The sequence below is a fragment of the Lontra canadensis genome, unplaced genomic scaffold (assembly GCF_010015895.1).
Source record: "Lontra canadensis isolate GAN:19392208 unplaced genomic scaffold, GSC_riverotter_1.0 scaffold189, whole genome shotgun sequence".
NCBI lineage: Eukaryota > Metazoa > Chordata > Mammalia > Carnivora > Mustelidae > Lontra > Lontra canadensis.
In genome coordinates, this window is record NW_022631183.1 from 418,265 (window position 1) to 436,903 (window position 18,639).

Consider the following 18,639-nt stretch of genomic DNA (forward strand, 5'->3'; position numbering starts at 1 on the left):
AAATCAACTACTGCAGTACCCGCTCTATGTTCCTCATAAGCATATTCTTTTTCTGACTAGGCTTAGACTTCTGGTATAGTCATTTGAGCAAAAGGAAAAAAAATTATATATATATATATATATATAAAATTCTCCTTTGCTTTAATTATCACATCTAGCAAAATGGGAGCTTTTTCAAAATGCCCTTATAAATAACGTTGTCCTTTCTCTTCCAACATTTTCAATGTTACTTATTCTCACTGAATTTTTTTTTAATATACAGTGCAGTTGACTTAAAAGTCAACATAAATAGCACTCTAATAGCTTGATTATGATCTCTGACCGTCCATGTTTCCTGATGTGCTGTACAGTTATTCTACTTAACATGTTGCTGCCATGAAATTGGATTTGATGATTACTATTGAGGATTTTTTCTTTACAGTAACATCTGGAAGGATCATTTCTTTTTCATATCTTTTTCCCTTTAAAATGCAATTTTTAGTGCCTTGATTTTTTGAGTAAACTAAATCATAGATCATGAGTGATTTTGTTTTTAATATTCTATTTAAAAGTATTACCAGCCACTCCCTTTTCTGTGTTTGGCTCTCAGTATTTTTGCCTCAGGTAATTAAGAGAACAGACTTCTTCCATTTGAATTTACAGAATACTTTGAAAAATGTCTTTTTTTAAGAAGTTAATTCTTAGCTAAATTTATTTCTGTACAAAAATCTTTTGAATTATTGTATAATAGATTAAGTACAGCACAAAGAATATTTTAATCTTTAATCCAAATAAACTAAACTAACATCAAATGCTAAATTTAAATTCCTAAATTAATTTTTATTGAAGATGTGACCCCAAACTCCTAAAAGTTAGGGAATTTTATTTGCTAGGTGTCTTTAGTGTTGTCTTTTTCCAAATATGTTGGATAAAGTTTTAGCTCTGGTGGGAGTTGATTTAATGAAAAGGTCCACAAAACTTTGGTGACTCAGTTTTTTTCTGTTACTTCTTGCCTTTTGCAGAATGGGCAATATTATCAGTGTTCTCAGATAGGGTCTCTAAATTCCAAGGAAAATAGCTAGTTACAGTGTCTCAAATGAAGGTGATTCTAAGGGACTTAAAATCTTTGCTAATGGGGTCCTCATACATCAAGAGCTATTGCTGGAAATCTTATTCTGACTTTGAGCAGTATTTACCCTTGTTGCTTGCACATAGAAAAACACTAAAGGACCATAAAAGGAAACCGCAAGAGGGCTTTAATCAGAGAAAAGTTTCAGTTATTATATGTGATTAATCTTTTCTCTCCAAATTTTGCTATTAGTTCCTGAACAATAATATTAATAAAACACTATAGTTAAATGGATCTAAATTAATGAAAAAAAAGTTTTTAAATATCTGATGAAACTTTGGATTCAAGAGTAATATACCCTGTCCTAGTGCAAGAGGTATTTTAAACCTGTCAAAATGCTTAGGCCCTAGCTGGTTTTGGTATTATGCCACAGTATTGGGAACATTTAAGAATTACTTGAGGTCCATTGATTGATTGATTGATTTGCAAAATTTATATTTGTAAATTGGGCCAATTTTAAGAAGTTTAAGCACTCCGGTTGTCTTAATGTATTCCAGTTTCCTTAACATAGCTCATGTTTTCTGAGTATCTGCGTTATTGAAAAAAAAAACTATTTACCTTCAGTTGTGGTCCTTTCTCATTTAATAGCTGATACAGAAACAATGACTTGAGAGAAAATTCCTGTGGTGAAAGTAGATAATGAAAATTTTTAAACATTTAATCCTGCTCTCTGGTATTGCTGCATAACTTGGAAAATCTGTTCTTTTCACTTAGTGGTAGTGTTAAATAATTTACATGATCAAAACTTCATCTTATAATGAAATAAGGAACTTTTAGGTGAAAAACGTGATCTAATTTATCATCATTATTTGATATTTTGAGTGACTTTCAGTGATGGTGTTGCTTTTATTTCTTCCTAGGTCATTTTAGAATGTCAAATTACTTTTCTCCACAACCTCAGACTTCCCTCAAATTCTTTTCACTTAGAGTGCCACTACAGCCTTTTCACCGTCTTGTCACTTGAGCTCATAGTTTTCCTTTTAGTATTATTCTAAAAGCCCTTAAAGTCTTTATTCTGCCATTCCAGAAGTGCTTCTCCCAAATTATCCTTTCTTTATATAATTTAGGTATCTCAAAGACTGTTAAGGTGAATATAGTTTTCCTGCAGAACTTTTACATTCAAAATGTGAATCCTTTTACCTTATTAATCTGATGTGAAAGCTACCTCAGTTTAGAATCAAGGATATAGGTTTTTTAAAAACCCTTTTGACTCTTAATCCTCACTTTAAACCAAAGATGTTGATGGGGTAGTGTAGATTAGGAATGTGGGTGGGTTTGGGAGATACATAATAATTCTTTGATCTTGGCCTTCCTTCTAGTACTTTGAAAGACCAGCTACATTTTTACCTTAAGTTTGAACCTTTAAAGAACATAGAGGATTGGATATAAATAGTTTTCTGTTCAACTAGATGCCTTTCCATCTCCTATGAATTAGAAACGTGCATAATAGGGTAACTTTTACTCCTCTCCCAACACACTGCTTCTCAAGGACGTTTTAAATAAAATCTGAATATTTTTACTTCAGAAAATTCTAAGTTAAGGTATTTGTTTAATCCCTCTTATGAATTTTGTGAACTTGACCTATGGCACCTCTTCTTACAGCCATTTTAAAAGTGTCCTCCAATAAGTCAGTGGTCTGTTGCTTTGCAAGTACAAACTTTTTATATCCCAAATAAACTGGTTGTGGAGCCAGCTGAAGAGATTTCTTTAGGTTCCTTAGCTATTAACCATTATTTTTAAAAAGATAATCTAGATTTGAGGTACAGCTTCCATAGTTCTTTCACAGGATGTTAATTCTTTTAGGGGAGAGGAAGTATGTAAGCTGTTGTAATATAAATCCATTTTTTTAAATTGGGTTTATAAAACACCATTCTGAAGCTTTTCAAGATGGTAGCTCTTGCAATTTGGTTTCTTATTTTAGTTTAGCTCTAAGTGAGACTCCCTTTTAAAAACATTGCCTGACCGTGTTTTATATTCCAAATATAATGTATTAGGTAGTGTGGATGTGACAGAAGTTGCCTCATTTTGTGGGAATTTGTGAGACCATACTTGTAAAGCAGGAATTGTAAAACGAGATAGCTTTATAAGCAATGTAATGACAGTTAATTTTTTTCTTTTTTGGGCACTTATGTGCCTGGCAATGTTCTGATAAGCAGTTTACCTTTAGTCATTCACTTTACATAAAATCCTAGGAAAGTATTGAATCATAGTAAATTTAAATTTCAATAATAGGTACTGATAGGTACCAAGGATTCATGTCTATTAAGTGGCACCTTGGGAATGGAACCTAGTCAGTCTGACAGCAAAGCCTGCTTTTCCTAACTCCTCTTTCTTCAGTTGTCTGAAACATTGATCATTTATATGTGGATTTTTTTTTTTTTAACTAGAGAAAAGAAAGCTTATTTTCATAAAATAGGAAAGAAGTTAATCCCTTAAATTAAAAATAACCACAGAGGAGCACAAATACTGATGAATATGTTTCCCTTCCTAAAATTTGGAAACAGACATTCCTGAAATTTGCTTTTTTACTTATGGGAAGTAGAATGGGAGCTTAGTGTTTTGATAAATGGGGACCATTTTCTAGAAAAACCATTCCTGTTGAATCTTAGCTTTTCATGGCTGTAGTACACTTGGAACACTCTTTAAAGCTGGATAAAATTAACTAGTCACATAATATTTCTAGAAAAGTAGATAGAAGCATGGATATTTTATCATAGAGTTTTATAAAAGCAGTTCTAATGATACAATATATATAATCCAGTTTGGTCCACAGCAGAGATTAGTATGTCTAGGTGATCTCAAGGTCAGTTGTTATTCTTGATCTTTATTAACTCTCTTTTCCCTGTCAGGTCTATTAGTATGTTAACCAAGTTAATCCAGTTTTTCCAAGAATGTGCATGGCGTATTTGAGGGCAGGATCATGCTACAAGGATTCAGAGAAATGGTTTTAAATTAATTTGTTGTGACTATTGAATGATCAGGTGTTTTCTATAGTCTGTCATGCTTGAAAAGCATATGTTATACGGAATACAAATTAACTTCCTAGAGTTTGAATGGTTCAAATGAAAAATATTTTAGCTTTATTTTTGTTAATTCTACTAATTTACTTTGCTGCAGGAGTGGAGTCAACATATCAATGGAGCAAGTCACAGTCGTCGATGCCAGCTTCTTCTTGAAATGTAGGAGTTTGAAATACCTTTAAAGCATCCGTACCGTGAATCAGAAACAGCCATTGATTGGTTTTGGGGAGTTCATCACTTGCTTGTAATATCCACATTGTTCAACACTGCGTAGTTGATACTGACCAGGCCTTATCAGTTACAAACAAAATGTTTAGATCTGGAATCTCATTTCAGAATATTAGGTTCAGTGTTAAGTGGTGTTTTTTATTTAATATTATTTGTAGGGCAAATAAACATGGGCTGTCTTTCTGCAAATTCCAAGAATTTTTAATACACTTAAAGATGGCCTTTGATACATAGAATAAACTCAGGCATTTTCAGTAACAATTAATACATGCTCTAAAAATATAGCAGATAGAAAAGTCATTAGGAATTAGAAGTTGTTGAGCAAAATCTGTCAAGATACACTTTTTGCTTTTGAGTGACCTTTGGTTCTGATTTTAAGCTGCTGGAATGGAATGGAATTCATAAAGAATCTCCCTGCTGAAACACACATACCCGTTGTTCACTAGATTGCCAGTTTTCACATATGTCTAGCTCCGTTGGGGCTTTCTTTACTTTCTAGTGTCACAACTCTGTTTTTGCTATTGGCATTTAATATTGGAGAAGGAAAACCTGCGGTTGGTCCTTATTTCTGTATATGCCCACATTTCCAATTCCCCATGCAGCACTTTTTCCTCCTTATGACTTACCAAATAAGTATAAAATTAAACTTAAATGTATATTATCTAAATTTTCATTATAGAACACGTTTGTTCTTGTTCATTTGGATTATTTTGAAGTTCTGGAGTTGTTTTTTTTTTTTTTTTTTTTTTTGAAGTATCTATATGATATGTTTTAAATTATAGTATTTCTAACACTTAGACTCTCCTGTAACTTCACTAATAAATAAACTCTGTTTTAAAGGCCAAACAAGGCTGTTTTATGAAAAGGACAGTTTTATTTTAAAGTTAATTTTCTGGTCTCTTTAAAGCTACCCAGAATGGAATCCTGACAATGATACAGGACACACAATGTAAGTTAAAATTTTTAAGCTCTTGTTAATAAAGGAGATCATTGTAAGGAATTCAGGTTAAACTTTCAAAATTTATAAGCAAATATTTTCTGAGTATCTTCATTAAATATGAGAGTTTGGTATAAGTCACTGTGGGTGAAAGAATCTTTAGAATTCTAATTTTTATGTTAGTGATTATTATGTTATTGTTATTACAGCTCTTCCCCTAGTTACTTCACACATAAATGCCTGCAAAGATTGGAATTATAATCATTAAAGGGGTATTTTAACAATAAATCTTAATTATTTTTGATGAAACGTTTTGTATTCATTACATTTTACGTCTCACATTACTAGGGGTGATCCATTCATGCTGCAGCAGTCTACAAACCCAGCACCAGGAATTCTGGGACCTCCACCTCCCTCATTTCATCTTGGGGGACCAGCGGTTGGACCAAGAGGAAATCTGGGTGATTATAAAATTTGTTACCTTTCTCTGAGAGCTTTTACTAAAAATGAAATGCAGTGATTAGAGGTAAAAGAAGGCTTGTTGAAAAATTAATCAAAATAACATCATATCTCATAGGAAGACATGGTTCTTATTATACTTGTAGTAACCTCTGATTTGTGTTTGAAAGATGTCCTGTTTTCCTGAGGTACCTGGGTGGCTCAGTCAGTTAAGCATCCGACTCTTGATCTCAGCTCAGGTTTTGATCTCAGGGTTGTGAGTTCTGGCCCTGCATTGGGCTCCTAGCTGGATATAGAGCCTGCTTTAAAAAGGGGAGGGGGTGCATGTGTGGTTAAGTTGGTTAAGTGTCCCTACTCCTGGTTTCTACTCAGTTCCTAATCTCAGGGTCCTGAGATGGAAGCCCTTGTAAGACTCTAGGCTTAGCAGAGAGTCTGCTTCTCTTCTTCCTCTGTCCCCCGACCCCGTGCCCTTCTCTGCTCTTTCTCGCTCTCTCAGATTTTTTTTTTTTTAAGATGTCCCATTATTTTATAATAAGTATATTTATTACAAGATCTTTAAAAAATCACTTTTTGTCTATAAAGGTGCTGGAAATGGGAACCTGCAAGGACCAAGACACATGCAGAAAGGCAGAGTGGTCAGTAATACAACTCTTACTTTATTTTGGGGGGAAGTGTAATTTAACTTTGAGATTCTTGTAAATTGAGTCTGTGTTGTAGTCCTTTATTATAGAAAGGCTGCTGTATTGTTTGAAAACTATCAGGCTTCTATATGACTTAGAGTTCAAAGTTTAATTTTCATATACCCATAGTATAGAGAACTCATCTTGAGTGTAAGAAATTTTGCTGCAGGAGCACCTGGGTGGCTCAGTGGCTTAAGCCTCTGCCTTTGGCTCAGGTCATGATCTCAGGGTCCTGGGATCCTCGCATCGGGCTCCCTGCTCAGTGGGGAGCCTGCTTGCCCCTCTGCCTACTTGTGATCTCTGTCAAAAAGAAAAAAAAAATTGAGATACTTTATTTTAAAAAAGGGAAAGAAATCTTGCTGTCCATTTATGTCTACAGTATCCTATTTAAAAATAACTGTAACTGCAGAGGGTTCCTGGGTGGCTCACTTGGTTAAATGACTGCCTTCGGCTCAGGTCATGGCCCCGGAGTCCTGGGATCGAGGTCCGCATCAGGCTCCCAGCTCCATGGGGAGTCTGCTTCTCCCTCTGACCTTCCCTCTCATGCTCTCTCTCACGCAATCTCTCTCAAATGAATAAATAAAATCTTAAAAACAAAAAAAAAAACTGCAGAGGCTTTCTGAAACTTTGAGATATACCCCAGTGAATCTGATTTCCTGTGTAGTTTTAAAATTCTCTAGAATGTTGTGAGTTGTTTTAAATACTTAATATGTTCTGGTTAACTTTAGACTGTGAAACTTGTAATATGTAACATGTTTTCATCTTGATTCTAAAGAGACCTCTTAACTTGATTTTTTCCTAATGGATAGGAAACAAGCCGAGTTGTTCACATCATGGATTTTCAACGAGGGAAAAACTTGAGATACCAACTGTTACAGCTGGTGGAACCATTTGGAGTCATTTCAAATCATCTGATTCTAAATAAAATTAATGAGGTATGAGTTGAAATAAGTGTAGTATTTATTCATTACTAATATAGTTCCTAAAGGAATTATATGATTTTATATTAGAAAAAGCCCTCAGTGTGATCTTAAATCATTAATATGGAATGTTAATAGAGAAAAAAGCAAATAGTTGAAGTATGTCAATAGCATTAATTTCTAGGCCTAATGGATTATTTAATTTATTGTCCATAAGCAGTAAAATTGTCATTATATTACTGTAAGGGCTATAAAAGGATGATAATTCTTTGAGAAGCCATTCCAAACTTTTATCAAAATGGATGCAAATTACTATTTGAAATACAGTAGACATAATAAATGACACTTGGGTAGCATGAAGGTAGTAAATTCTGAGATGACCTTTCAAAAAACAGCAAATTAACTGTGTTGATTCTGTTTTTAGACTCTTAAAAATGCTTCCTAATGATTTAATATATCTAGAAAGACTTGGGCAGTCTTGTTTTATTTTGGAAATAATAATTTTGTCCCAATTTTAGGCATTTATTGAAATGGCAACTACAGAGGATGCTCAAGCTGCAGTGGATTATTATACAACCACACCAGCATTAGTATTTGGCAAGCCAGTGAGAGTTCATTTATCACAGAAGTATAAAAGAATAAAGGTAATTACCAATTATTTCCAGATTTGTATCACCAACCAATTAATACATCGTTTTAATATTTATTAACTTTAGCTACTTTAAGTTGTTGCTAGTAATAGAATTACCTTAACTATTAACAAATAATTACAGGATACCTACCACCATTTGACTTGCCTGTTTGCTTGTTTATTATTTAGAAACCTGAGGGGAAGCCAGACCAGAAGTTTGATCAAAAGCAAGAGCTTGGACGTGTGATACATCTCAGCAATTTACCTCATTCTGGCTATTCTGACAGTGCAGTTCTCAAGCTTGCTGAGCCTTATGGAAAAATAAAAAATTATATACTGATGAGGATGAAAAGTCAGGTAATCCCAAACATAGAAGCTTTTAAGGAGGATCGTGGGGAAAGGAAAGGGGAAATAAGACAATAGCAGAGAGGGAGACAAACCATAAGGGACTTTTAACCATAGGAAACAAACTGAGGGTTGCTGGTGAGAGGGCAGGGGTAAGGGGGTAATGGGCATTAAGGAGGGCACGAGATGTAATGAGCATTAGGTGTTACATGCAACTGAAAAATCACTGAACTTTACCTCTGAACTAATAATACACTCTATGTTAATTGAATTTAAATAACTTTTTAAAGATTTTTTTTTTTATTTGACAGAGATTACAAGTAGGCAGAGAGGCAGGCAGAAAGAGAGGGGAAGCAGGCTCCCCATTGAGCAGGGAGCCCAGTGCGGGGATCCCAGGACCCTGAGATCATGACCTGAGCCAAAGGCAGAGGCTTAACCCACTGAGCCACCCAGGTGGTCCCTAAATAACTTTTTAAAAAATTTTAAGATAATTAGTACTCTAAGGTTTTTTTCTGTATCTTTGTTTTTAATAAAGGGAGAATAATTATCTTCTCATAAATTTTAAATTTTCTTTGCTTAATAAGTGATGATTTTTTTTTTTTAAGTCACAGTGGATTCTCAGTGTGTAAAACAGTAAATACTGAGAAGCTATAAAGTGGAAAAGTAAACATGGTAACACTTTGCTTCCAAGTGTGCATCTAGAAAAATCTCCCTGTGTGTATATAGGTATACTGTTTCTTTCTTGCCCCATTGGTATTACATTACAGTGTTGCTTTCCACTTTATGATTCCATTGAGTAAACAGTAAAAAAAATTTAACTTCCTGAGTTGATGGGATATTTAAAGGTTTTTGGACTGTACCATTGATCTCTTATAAGCTGATTGCCTTTTTTTTTTTTTTTTTTTTTTCTTCTTTTCTTTTTTTCCTTTTCCTTTTTTTGTTTAAGGCCTTTATTGAGATGGAGACTAGAGAAGATGCAATGGCAATGGTCGACCACTGTTTGAAAAAGGCCCTTTGGTTTCAGGGGAGATGTGTGAAAGTTGACTTGTCTGAAAAATATAAAAAATTGGTACTGAGGGTATGTAGTTCTGAATTTGTCATCATTATGAAGCTTGTTTCACATATTTCAAGCACAGCATGCTTATACACGTTTTTATTTGCGAAGAATACAGGATTTGGTTATTTAAAGATAACAATGTTTTTTCCCTTGGTGTTCTTCAGTAGAAGTTTGTTGTTTTTTTAATGGTGTTATGTTAAAAATGCCTTCATTGGTTTTATCTATTTATATTTAAGATTTTATTTGAACTTGAGTTCTACCAAAATATTTATTTTCCACTGCTCTATGCTCTGTCGAAATGTTGATTGTAATGAATTGCTTACTCGAGGCAGCTTACATTCTTAGGTATGGTTACTGGGATTGAATAAGCTTAGTTGATGATATGAAGGATGTTCCTTAACTGTTAGTTAATTAGGTAATTACATAATCTGCAAATGAATGTATTCTAATACATTTATTTAACTGATACAAAATTTTGTCTTTTAGATTCCCAACAGAGGCATTGACTTACTGAAAAAAGATAAATCTCGGTAATTTCATTTTATGTGTATATATACACTGGTATATTAAACTTTTGTTTTCCAACTCAGGAGAATTAATTGAGGGGGTATCCTTTTGATTTCAGGAAAAGATCTTATTCTCCAGATGGCAAAGAATCTCCAAGCGATAAGAAATCCAAGATTGATGGTTCCCAGAAGACTGAAAGTACAACTGAAGGTAAAGAACAAGAAGAGAAATCAGGTGAAGATGGTGAAAAAGATACAAAGGATGACCAAGCCGAGCAAGAACCTAACATGCTTCTTGAATCTGAAGATGAGCTACTTGTGGATGAAGAAGAAGCAGCAGCACTGCTAGAAAGTGGCAGTTCGGTGGGAGATGAGACAGATCTTGCTAATTTAGGTGATGTCGCTTCTGATGGGAAAAAGGAACCTTTGGACAAAGCTGTGAAAAAAGATGGAAATGCCAGTGCTTTGGCAGCTGCAAAGAAAAAGCTGAAAAAGGTAAAGGAAGATTGTATGTTGACCTGTGTTGACAGAAAACTAGATCAGATAAATGTTTATTATTTACATTAGCAGCATCAGCTTAAAGGGAATTAGTCACTTACATTAGAAAAAATCAGGTATGAACCATTTATAGAATTAATATTTAAAAGTAAACTGCAATAAATAGGTTAAGTAAGACTTTTTATAGTAGTTAAAAAGTGTCAACTAACAGAAGGAAGTTTTTAGTCAGGTAGGAGGAAGTCCTAAATCTACATATGTTTGTGTATTGTAGCGTGTAAGTACTGGTAAGCAGCCTTTTAGTACAGCTTATTTTTATTTTTATTTATTTATTTATTTTTTTAAAGATTTTATTTATTTATTTGACATAGAGAGATCACAAGTAGGCAGAGGCAGGCAGAGAGAGAGGGGGAAGCAGGCTCCCTGCCGAGCAGAGAGCATGATGTGGGGCTCCATCCCAGGACCCTGAGATCATGACCTGAGCTGAAGGCAGAGGCTTTAACCCACTGAGCCACCCAGGCGCCCCAGTACAGCTTATTTTTGAAAAGATGGGATAGGAGTTTATAATAAGTTAATTGGCCCAAGATAGTAAAAACATTTGCCATTCATTTAAAAATTGTTAAACTTGGGGCATCTGGCTGGCTTAGTCAGTGGAGCATGCAACTCTTGATCTTGGGGTTGTGGGTTCAGGCCCCAGGTTGGGTATAGAGATTACTTAAAAATAAGATCTTATTTTGTTAAGCTTGAAGAATTCTCGTATTTGAGAAACATAAGCTTGATCAGATAATACAGTAACTTTTAAGACATTTTGCTTAGAACACACGTCACTGATAAGCATATAAGGTGAATACAAATATAAAAATATATACAAAGCATAAAGAATAGTAAAACAAAAGACCATGATCTACTGATTATCTGCATTAAGGATTAGAGCACTAAAATGCCTTTGAAGCCCCTTACGTTAAATGGCTCTTTTCAGTGAAAGAGGTCCTTTCCTGTCCATTGGTTCCTTGTAAGCAACATTCAGCCATTGGAAGGCAGATTTTGTTGGTTTGGTCACATAACATTGTTTTGTTTTTTTGTTGTTGCGTTTTTTTAAAGATTTTATTTATTTGAAAGAGAGCAAGCCAGCAGGAGCAGGGGAGAGGGGCAGAATGAGAGGGTGAATCTTCCTGCTTCCTGCTGAGCAGGAAGTCTGACAGAGGATTGGATCCGAGGACCCTGGGATTGTGGCGTTTGGTGACGTGAGCAAAAAGCTGACATTTAAGCTACCGAGTCACTCAGGTGCCTAGTCACATAACTTAAGTCTTAAAGTTACTGTTCTGGCTGAAGTGGATGATTGTTGCATAATGTTTGCACTCTTTTTTTTTTTTTTTAATTTGACAGAGATCACAAGTAGGCAGAGCAGCAGGCAGAGAGAGAGGGGAAGCAGGCTCCCAAATGAGCAGAGAGCCCAGTGCGGGGCTTGATCCCAGGACCTGAGCGGGAGGCAGAGACTTAACCCACTGAGCCATGCAGGCGTCCCAGAACTGTATTTTTGCTCTCTTAAGAGCTGATACTTATTACATGCTATAAATTTTTCTGAGCTCTTTGTGTATGCTAATAAACTTAATACAGTAAGTATAAGCAGCAGATAAATACCTTTATTAACCTGGTTTTATGAATGAGAAAATTTAGGCATAGAGAAGTTCAATAAATTGTCCTTGGTCATACTGCTTGTAAGTGGCTGTCAGAATTTAGACATAGGCAGTCATGCTCCAGAGCTTGATTTTTTTTTTTCCTTTTTTAACCACTTTCAAGACTTAGTGTTCTCTAAATAACAGTTGTATCCTAAGATACTGTCTTCCAAAGGATAACATTGAACTACTTTTATCAAAGCACATTTTTGATACAGTCCCTTGCAGCCTAATAGTTTTAAGAAGTGTAGAATATAATGTCCTTACCTCATTTATTTTCTGCTCTTCATGTGAGGCAAGCTTTTAATTATATAGTTTTAAAACAAAGTTGTTTTAAAAAAACAACAGTGATTTTGGGGGAGAAAGGAACAAGTCAGTATTTTGAAAGAATGAATAAGGACAAAGACGCTATCCCTTTCCCTTCAAGTAAAGCAAATGGAAGGGATGCTGCAGGATAATTGTTGCAGAGTAAATTTGTCTTTCTTAACAGCGTCGTTTCCCAGGGAGTATGGAAGGTTTTGTCACTCTAGATGAGGTTGGTGATGAGGAAGATTCGGAACTTCAGAAACTTCGTAAATCGGGCATGGCATTTAAATCTGGTGACAAAAATGATGATGGTTTGGTTGAAATTAAGGTGGACAAGATCGAGGAACTTGATCAAGAAAATGAAGCAGCGTTGGAAAATGGAATTAAAAATGAGGAAAATACAGAACCAGGCGCTGAATCTGCTGAGAATGCTGATGATCCCAACAAAGATACAAGTGAAAATGCAGATGGCCAAAGTGATGAAAACAAGGAGGACTATACAATCCCAGATGAGTATAGAATTGGACCATATCAGCCCAATGTTCCTGTTGGTGAGATATAAGGCTTTGTTCTTCCCCTCTCATCCCTTCCAAGTTCTATTACTAAATAATTTTTAAATTGGTCTTACATAAACTTTGATACCATTTTAAATTTATTTCTCTGCATAATGATTTGTAAATCTTAATCGATATATTCTCCATTTAACCAACTCTCCTCATTCTGTATTCTCTTTTGTTACCATTTCACAATATGTTCTTTCTCCGCATAAAGGTTTCTGAGAATTTCACATTGCTTTTTATCTTTTTTATATTTCTGCCTTTTTAAGAGTACAGTTAGGTGGACCTTAAATATCAGTTAAGTACAATTAACTAATGTTACTATGGTTTTTGTTTTGTTTTAGCTTAGGCTATAATGGACTTCTCACAAATATCTCATTCAAATAATGATGGAAAAAAGATTTGAGAACATTAATTAAAAACTTCTGATTTACTAAATTTGTAAGAATGTATGTTTGTATTCTAGGTATAGACTATGTGATACCTAAAACAGGGTTTTACTGTAAGCTGTGTTCACTCTTTTATACAAATGAAGAAGTTGCAAAGAATACTCATTGCAGCAGCCTTCCTCATTATCAGAAATTAAAGGTAAGACTGAATCTAAAAGAGTAGAGTTCTTTTATAAAAACAAATCGTATAAAGTTACACAAAGTAAAATGTGTATGGTACCTTCTGTAGACCCATCACAATGCCTTATCCTAGAGATGACACTTTTATTTCTTTGTTGATGGGCCTTAAGCGGTCTAATGAATTCTAGGAACATCTATTGAGCCTTTTTCTGTAGTACATTCTAATTAAATAATTGAATAATTTTTTAGCCGTGTTATAAATTCTCTTATAACTAAAGTTACTTCTTCCCAAGTGAGTATTAGACTGTAATTTCTCTAATTTGGAAGATTCTGGAGGCCTGAATGCCAAGTGGAATAATAAAAGCTTTTTCAACTTTTATGATGTGCCATGTCCCTTCATACTTAATGATTTTTACGTTGTTGTTAAATTATTTGATGATAATGATATTCTATAATAAATGGATTAAAAAATAAAACATTAATGAAACATAAATTCCTATTTGGATATTTTGAAATTTGGTATTTTAGTGACTGCTTTAAGGACTGAGTATTAAAGCAAGTAATAGGGGAAAACTTGAAAGGCTTTTAACTCTATAAGTACAAATAACCTGGTTTTTGCACTGCTTTGTAGTAGAGAGCTACTGGAATATTCCGTTATCATACATGTCCTATGTATTGATTTATATGGATAAAGATAGCCTTGATTTTGGAGGGGGGACGAGGGGATGGCCTTGAATTTAGGAAATAATGCCATTTCTTGGCTGTGTCACTAGTTTGAAATGAAGGTATTCTTTGCTACCTGTATGTGTCTTACATTTAGCATATGAAAAAAGAATGGTGGTTTAATTGCATTAGTAGCAGAAGTTGTGTATTACATAGAACAGTGTTGAAATACAAAAGTTGTCTCAGTGCTTAATACTTTGTAAGTGATATGCTTTCTAATATTTCCTAGCTATTCTAATTTTCATTTGTTTATTGGAGGTGACTTTATAATTCTGTGGTTTTTTGTTTTTGGTTTTTTTTTTGTTTTTTTTTTTTTTAATTAAAAAAAATTTATTTATTTATTAGAGCATGAGGGGGGAGAGGTCAGAGGGAGAAGCAGACACCCCCACTGGAGTTGAGAGCCCGATGCGGGACTTGATCCTGGGACTCCAGAATCATGACCTGAGCTGAAGGCAATTACTTAACCAACTGAGCCACCCAGGCGCCCTCTATTATTCTATTTTAAAGAAACTTTGTCGACTTCACTAAAATGTATTGTGCAATACAATATTTTGCTAATGATAAATGACTTGATACTTTCCTGAGTGTTTTTTCCAATGGCTCCTCATCAGTTGGAACTAACTATAGAGTTGAGAAATTCTACCCAGAAGTAAAGAAACAATGGGTGTTTTACATTTGGTGGGGAGGGTTGCTTATTAATGTCTTAATATGTCTAAGAACTGTAGAAATTACAGGTGCAATACAGGGGTCACCACTTTTGTAGATAAGGTGGGGTTTTGGGGGGTGTGGAATATACCCACCGTCATTCATTTAAGTGTTGGTATGGCTGGCTTTATTGCTGTAACAGAATTGAGTAGTTGAAATAAACAATAGCCCACAAAGAAAATATTTACTACCCTTAAGAAAATGTTTCCCCACTTTAATGGAAGGTGCACTATTTGAATAATCGCATGTTATTTAACTACTGTATGTTCTTGGAATAGTGGCAGTTCTTTGCAAGTACGATCTTTGTTTTCTTATCTCTATAAGTTAATGTTAACTGTAAATTGGAATGATCTTTTTTTCCACATTTTACTATTTTTTCCACGTTTTTATGTACTATGATCTAGTTTAGTTTTGTACACTGACTTAACAAGAATACCAAATCTTTAAAATAACTGATAATGTTACAGCTAAATTACAATCAAATTCAAAAAGTTGGGTAGAGTATTTTATTTTGAAGTTCATCCTTTTAGTTTTTCTTAGGTGACTTAATCCTTGTAATTTTTTTTTTCTTTTCAGAAATTTCTGAATAAATTGGCAGAAGAACGCAGGCAGAAGAAGGAAGCTTAAAATGTGCAAGATGCTTAACAATTTCAAAGAAAATAATGGTTCTTTGTTTTTAATGTTAACCTTTTTTAAATACAATACTGATAGTTAGAAGAAAACTATTGTACTCTTTTGTTTTAGTGGAAAAATAATAGATGTCTGTTCATGTGTTAAGTGTTAGAGCAAAAATACATACACGGTTAAGTTAATGAAGAATTGTTTTTGTTTTATCAGAATGGTAAAAGACCGAAGTACTTTGTAGAGACTGACTCGTATGTAAGCTACTTAAGACAAATTGCACCACTAAGAAAAAAAGATGTAGAATCATTCAGAGAAATGAAATTTAGTTCCAGGCTTCAAAGAAATGTCAAAACTTTTGATTCCATTCAATAAAGAACAAAACCAATTGTATTTTTATTACTTTCATCTGAAACATTCCACATTTTAATCTGAGCCTTGCAGACTTTTCATTTGGAGTTTAAAGCTTTTAGGTTGCTTTTTATTTGGAGATTTTCATGATATGAGATTGGCAATTAAAAAGCAGGTGCAGTTTTCTTTTAATGTCATGTTGTTGTTTAGGTAATAAGAAATACTAAGTAATTGGCTTTAGATTTTTGTAATTTTTTTCCCCTAAGTTCCTGCTAGATTTCGTATTCTAGTAGTCAGTGTATTTTCAGTGAAATGTAAAAACTACTCCCGTTCTCTTTGAGCAGTATTAATTTCTTGAGATCTTATTGCTTGTCACTTGAATCCTGTAGCTGTCATACATCTGGTATAAGCAACATTTGATTTTTGAAGTGTGTAGACCATCTCTTCATATTTCAAAATGTAATTTCACATTTCTGCATTTTAAAACAGTTTGGCCATAATCTAGACGCACGCTTCTAATTCACATACCTGCACATGTGACCTTTGTGAACAGAAATTTGCATGTATAATCTGTGTTTACTTGTAACTTTCTGGTAATATACTGCTTATATCTGTGGATTCAAGTTTCTGAAGTGAATACCAATAAAAAACTTAGGCCATGTTCATTGGTTATACATGTTTGAAATGTTAACCAATATTTTTGTCAGTTGTGGTTTTTATTCACTGTTACACTTCTTTGCATGCTTTAACAAATTACGACATTTTTAATCTAGAGTGTTCTAAAGACTGCTACTAAAGATCTGAGTTTTAAAGATTTTGGTGCTGGTGGATTTCTTGTTCCTGTTACATAAAAATGGGGCTATTCGTGGTCTTTAAAAACCTTTGGAGGTTAAAATGATAAGAGTGAAGAAATGGCAAAAGCTCATGTTTAAACCTGTCTTAAGTATCAAACAATAAAGTTGGAAATAACATGGAGTATCAAGAATTAGTTCTATCAGCTTTTCAAAATTTTTTCGGGTTCTTGGTGTAAAGGATTTACCTATTGTCTGTCAAAAAAATTTTTTTAATGTTAAAAAATAGAAGAACTTATTAAGAATTCTCTTTGGAACTCTTAGGTCTGAATGTGTTTAAGGGATCTATCAGAATTTTGTGGTGTATCTCTGAAAGGCAGTTAACTTTTTAATGTGACATGCACAAAAAATCCTCGCCAGTTTATTTCTGCAGTTTAATTTGGCCTTTACTAATTACCCACTTTTGTTTATTCCAACTGTTAACTAACAGCAAGCAACACCAAGTATCAAGTATGCATTGGAATCCCTAATTGTTTCCTGTCAATGATAGCATTTTTTCATAGGCCCGACTTTGTTGGCTCTACCAAGCTATAGAAGAGAAAGTTCAGTATCTTCATTTGATAACATTTAGAAAGCAAAAATTTTCATAAGTAAGCTATTAGTATTTCCCATATTATGGCAACCTTTTTTTCATAGGAATGTTTTCACTTAAACCTGGTATAAAGTTGAACATTTTTACCACTATCATTTTAGCCTTTAGTTTAATCTTAGGTTGATCCTCTGTGAGGAAACCTTTAAAAACACCTTGAGTATGTATTATTTTTTTAAACCTATTGCTGGTAAATTTGAGATTTGAGTGTGACTCCGATAAAGGCTTGAGTTGACTAGCTATACTGTAAAGGGTTAATTTGAAAATTTACTGATGAGGAATGTGAATTTCTGGTCACAGTGCACTAACTTCTGTAGAGTCTAAATAATACAATTTTGAGGAAATTTTTAAGGTTATATCTGTTCTCTGATTGCCTGTTAAGGGGATAACTTTCCTCCCCCAGTGACATGGAACACAAGGTACACCCTGTTAAGTGTTAATGGTAGGTATTAAGAGTTATAGGGGGAAAGTCCATTATTTTTTGCCTAGTTTTGTTCACGGTGGATTTTCAGTAATATTACCCTGAGTAATATTGTGACAAAAACAGGCTGGTGGTGGAGGCCCCTGGGTGGTGCAGTAAATTAAGCATCTGGCTCTTGGTTTAGGCTCTGGTGTGATCACAGGGCCGTGAGTAATTGTATTGTGCTCAGCATGGAGTATGGTTGGGATTCACTTTCCCTCTCCCTTTGCCCTCCTTCTCCCCCTACTCTCAAGCTCTCTCAAATAATCTTATAAAGAGGCCAATGTAGTGGAAATCTGCAGGTACACTGTAGTAGAACAATTTTTAAAAACCAGAACATTCATGGGGTGCCTGGCTGGTTCAGTCAGTGTGAAACATACAAACCCAGTTTTGGGATTGTGACTTTGAGACCCAAGTTGAATGTAAAGATTACTAAATAATCTTTAAAATAATTTATGAGAGAGCAAGAGAGGGAACACAAAGCAAAGGGGAGCTGGAGAGGGAGAAGCAGGCTCAGGGAGCCCGAGATGGGGCTCGATCCCAGGATATGGGATCATGACCTGAGCTGAAGGCAGATGCTTAAGACTGAGTCACCCAGGTGCCCCTAAAAAATAAAATCTTAAAAAAAAAAAAAAAAAAAGTAAAGTGTTTGATCCAGTGTGTGTAGGTTATTTAAGATAATTTGCATTATGGCTAGAAGCAGCTCTATATGCTCTTTTATTGGTCTCCATTATAGAATATGGTTTAGTATAGTTGAAAGCTCAGGTATTGGGTGGTAATGTGTTTAAGATTGGGTATTCCCTGGCAGCTCTGAGCTGTTTGTTGATCTGCTATTTAAAATGCCC

General features: G+C 34.4%; 1 protein-coding gene across 4 annotated transcripts in view; it reads left to right on the top strand.

Annotated features, from left to right (window-relative positions):
• MATR3 (matrin 3) overlaps positions 1-16,876 on the top strand; it is a 29,537-nt gene extending 12,661 nt beyond the window's left edge. For 3 of the 4 annotated variants that reach the window (XM_032847537.1, XM_032847538.1, XM_032847539.1), the window contains 13 exons: positions 4,226-4,287; positions 5,264-5,305; positions 5,642-5,754; positions 6,335-6,387; positions 7,242-7,367; positions 7,871-7,996; positions 8,173-8,340; positions 9,275-9,406; positions 9,872-9,915; positions 10,011-10,386; positions 12,553-12,919; positions 13,392-13,513; positions 15,499-16,876. In XM_032847537.1, coding sequence (XP_032703428.1) covers positions 4,226-4,287; positions 5,264-5,305; positions 5,642-5,754; positions 6,335-6,387; positions 7,242-7,367; positions 7,871-7,996; positions 8,173-8,340; positions 9,275-9,406; positions 9,872-9,915; positions 10,011-10,386; positions 12,553-12,919; positions 13,392-13,513; positions 15,499-15,549 — 1,782 coding nt within the window. In that variant the 3' untranslated portion in view covers positions 15,550-16,876. The remainder of the gene's footprint in view (positions 1-4,225; positions 4,288-5,263; positions 5,306-5,641; positions 5,755-6,334; positions 6,388-7,241; positions 7,368-7,870; positions 7,997-8,172; positions 8,341-9,274; positions 9,407-9,871; positions 9,916-10,010; positions 10,387-12,552; positions 12,920-13,391; positions 13,514-15,498) is intronic. The other variant, XM_032847540.1, reaches the window with a different exon arrangement.
• The last annotated feature ends 1,763 nt before the right edge of the window (positions 16,877-18,639 follow it).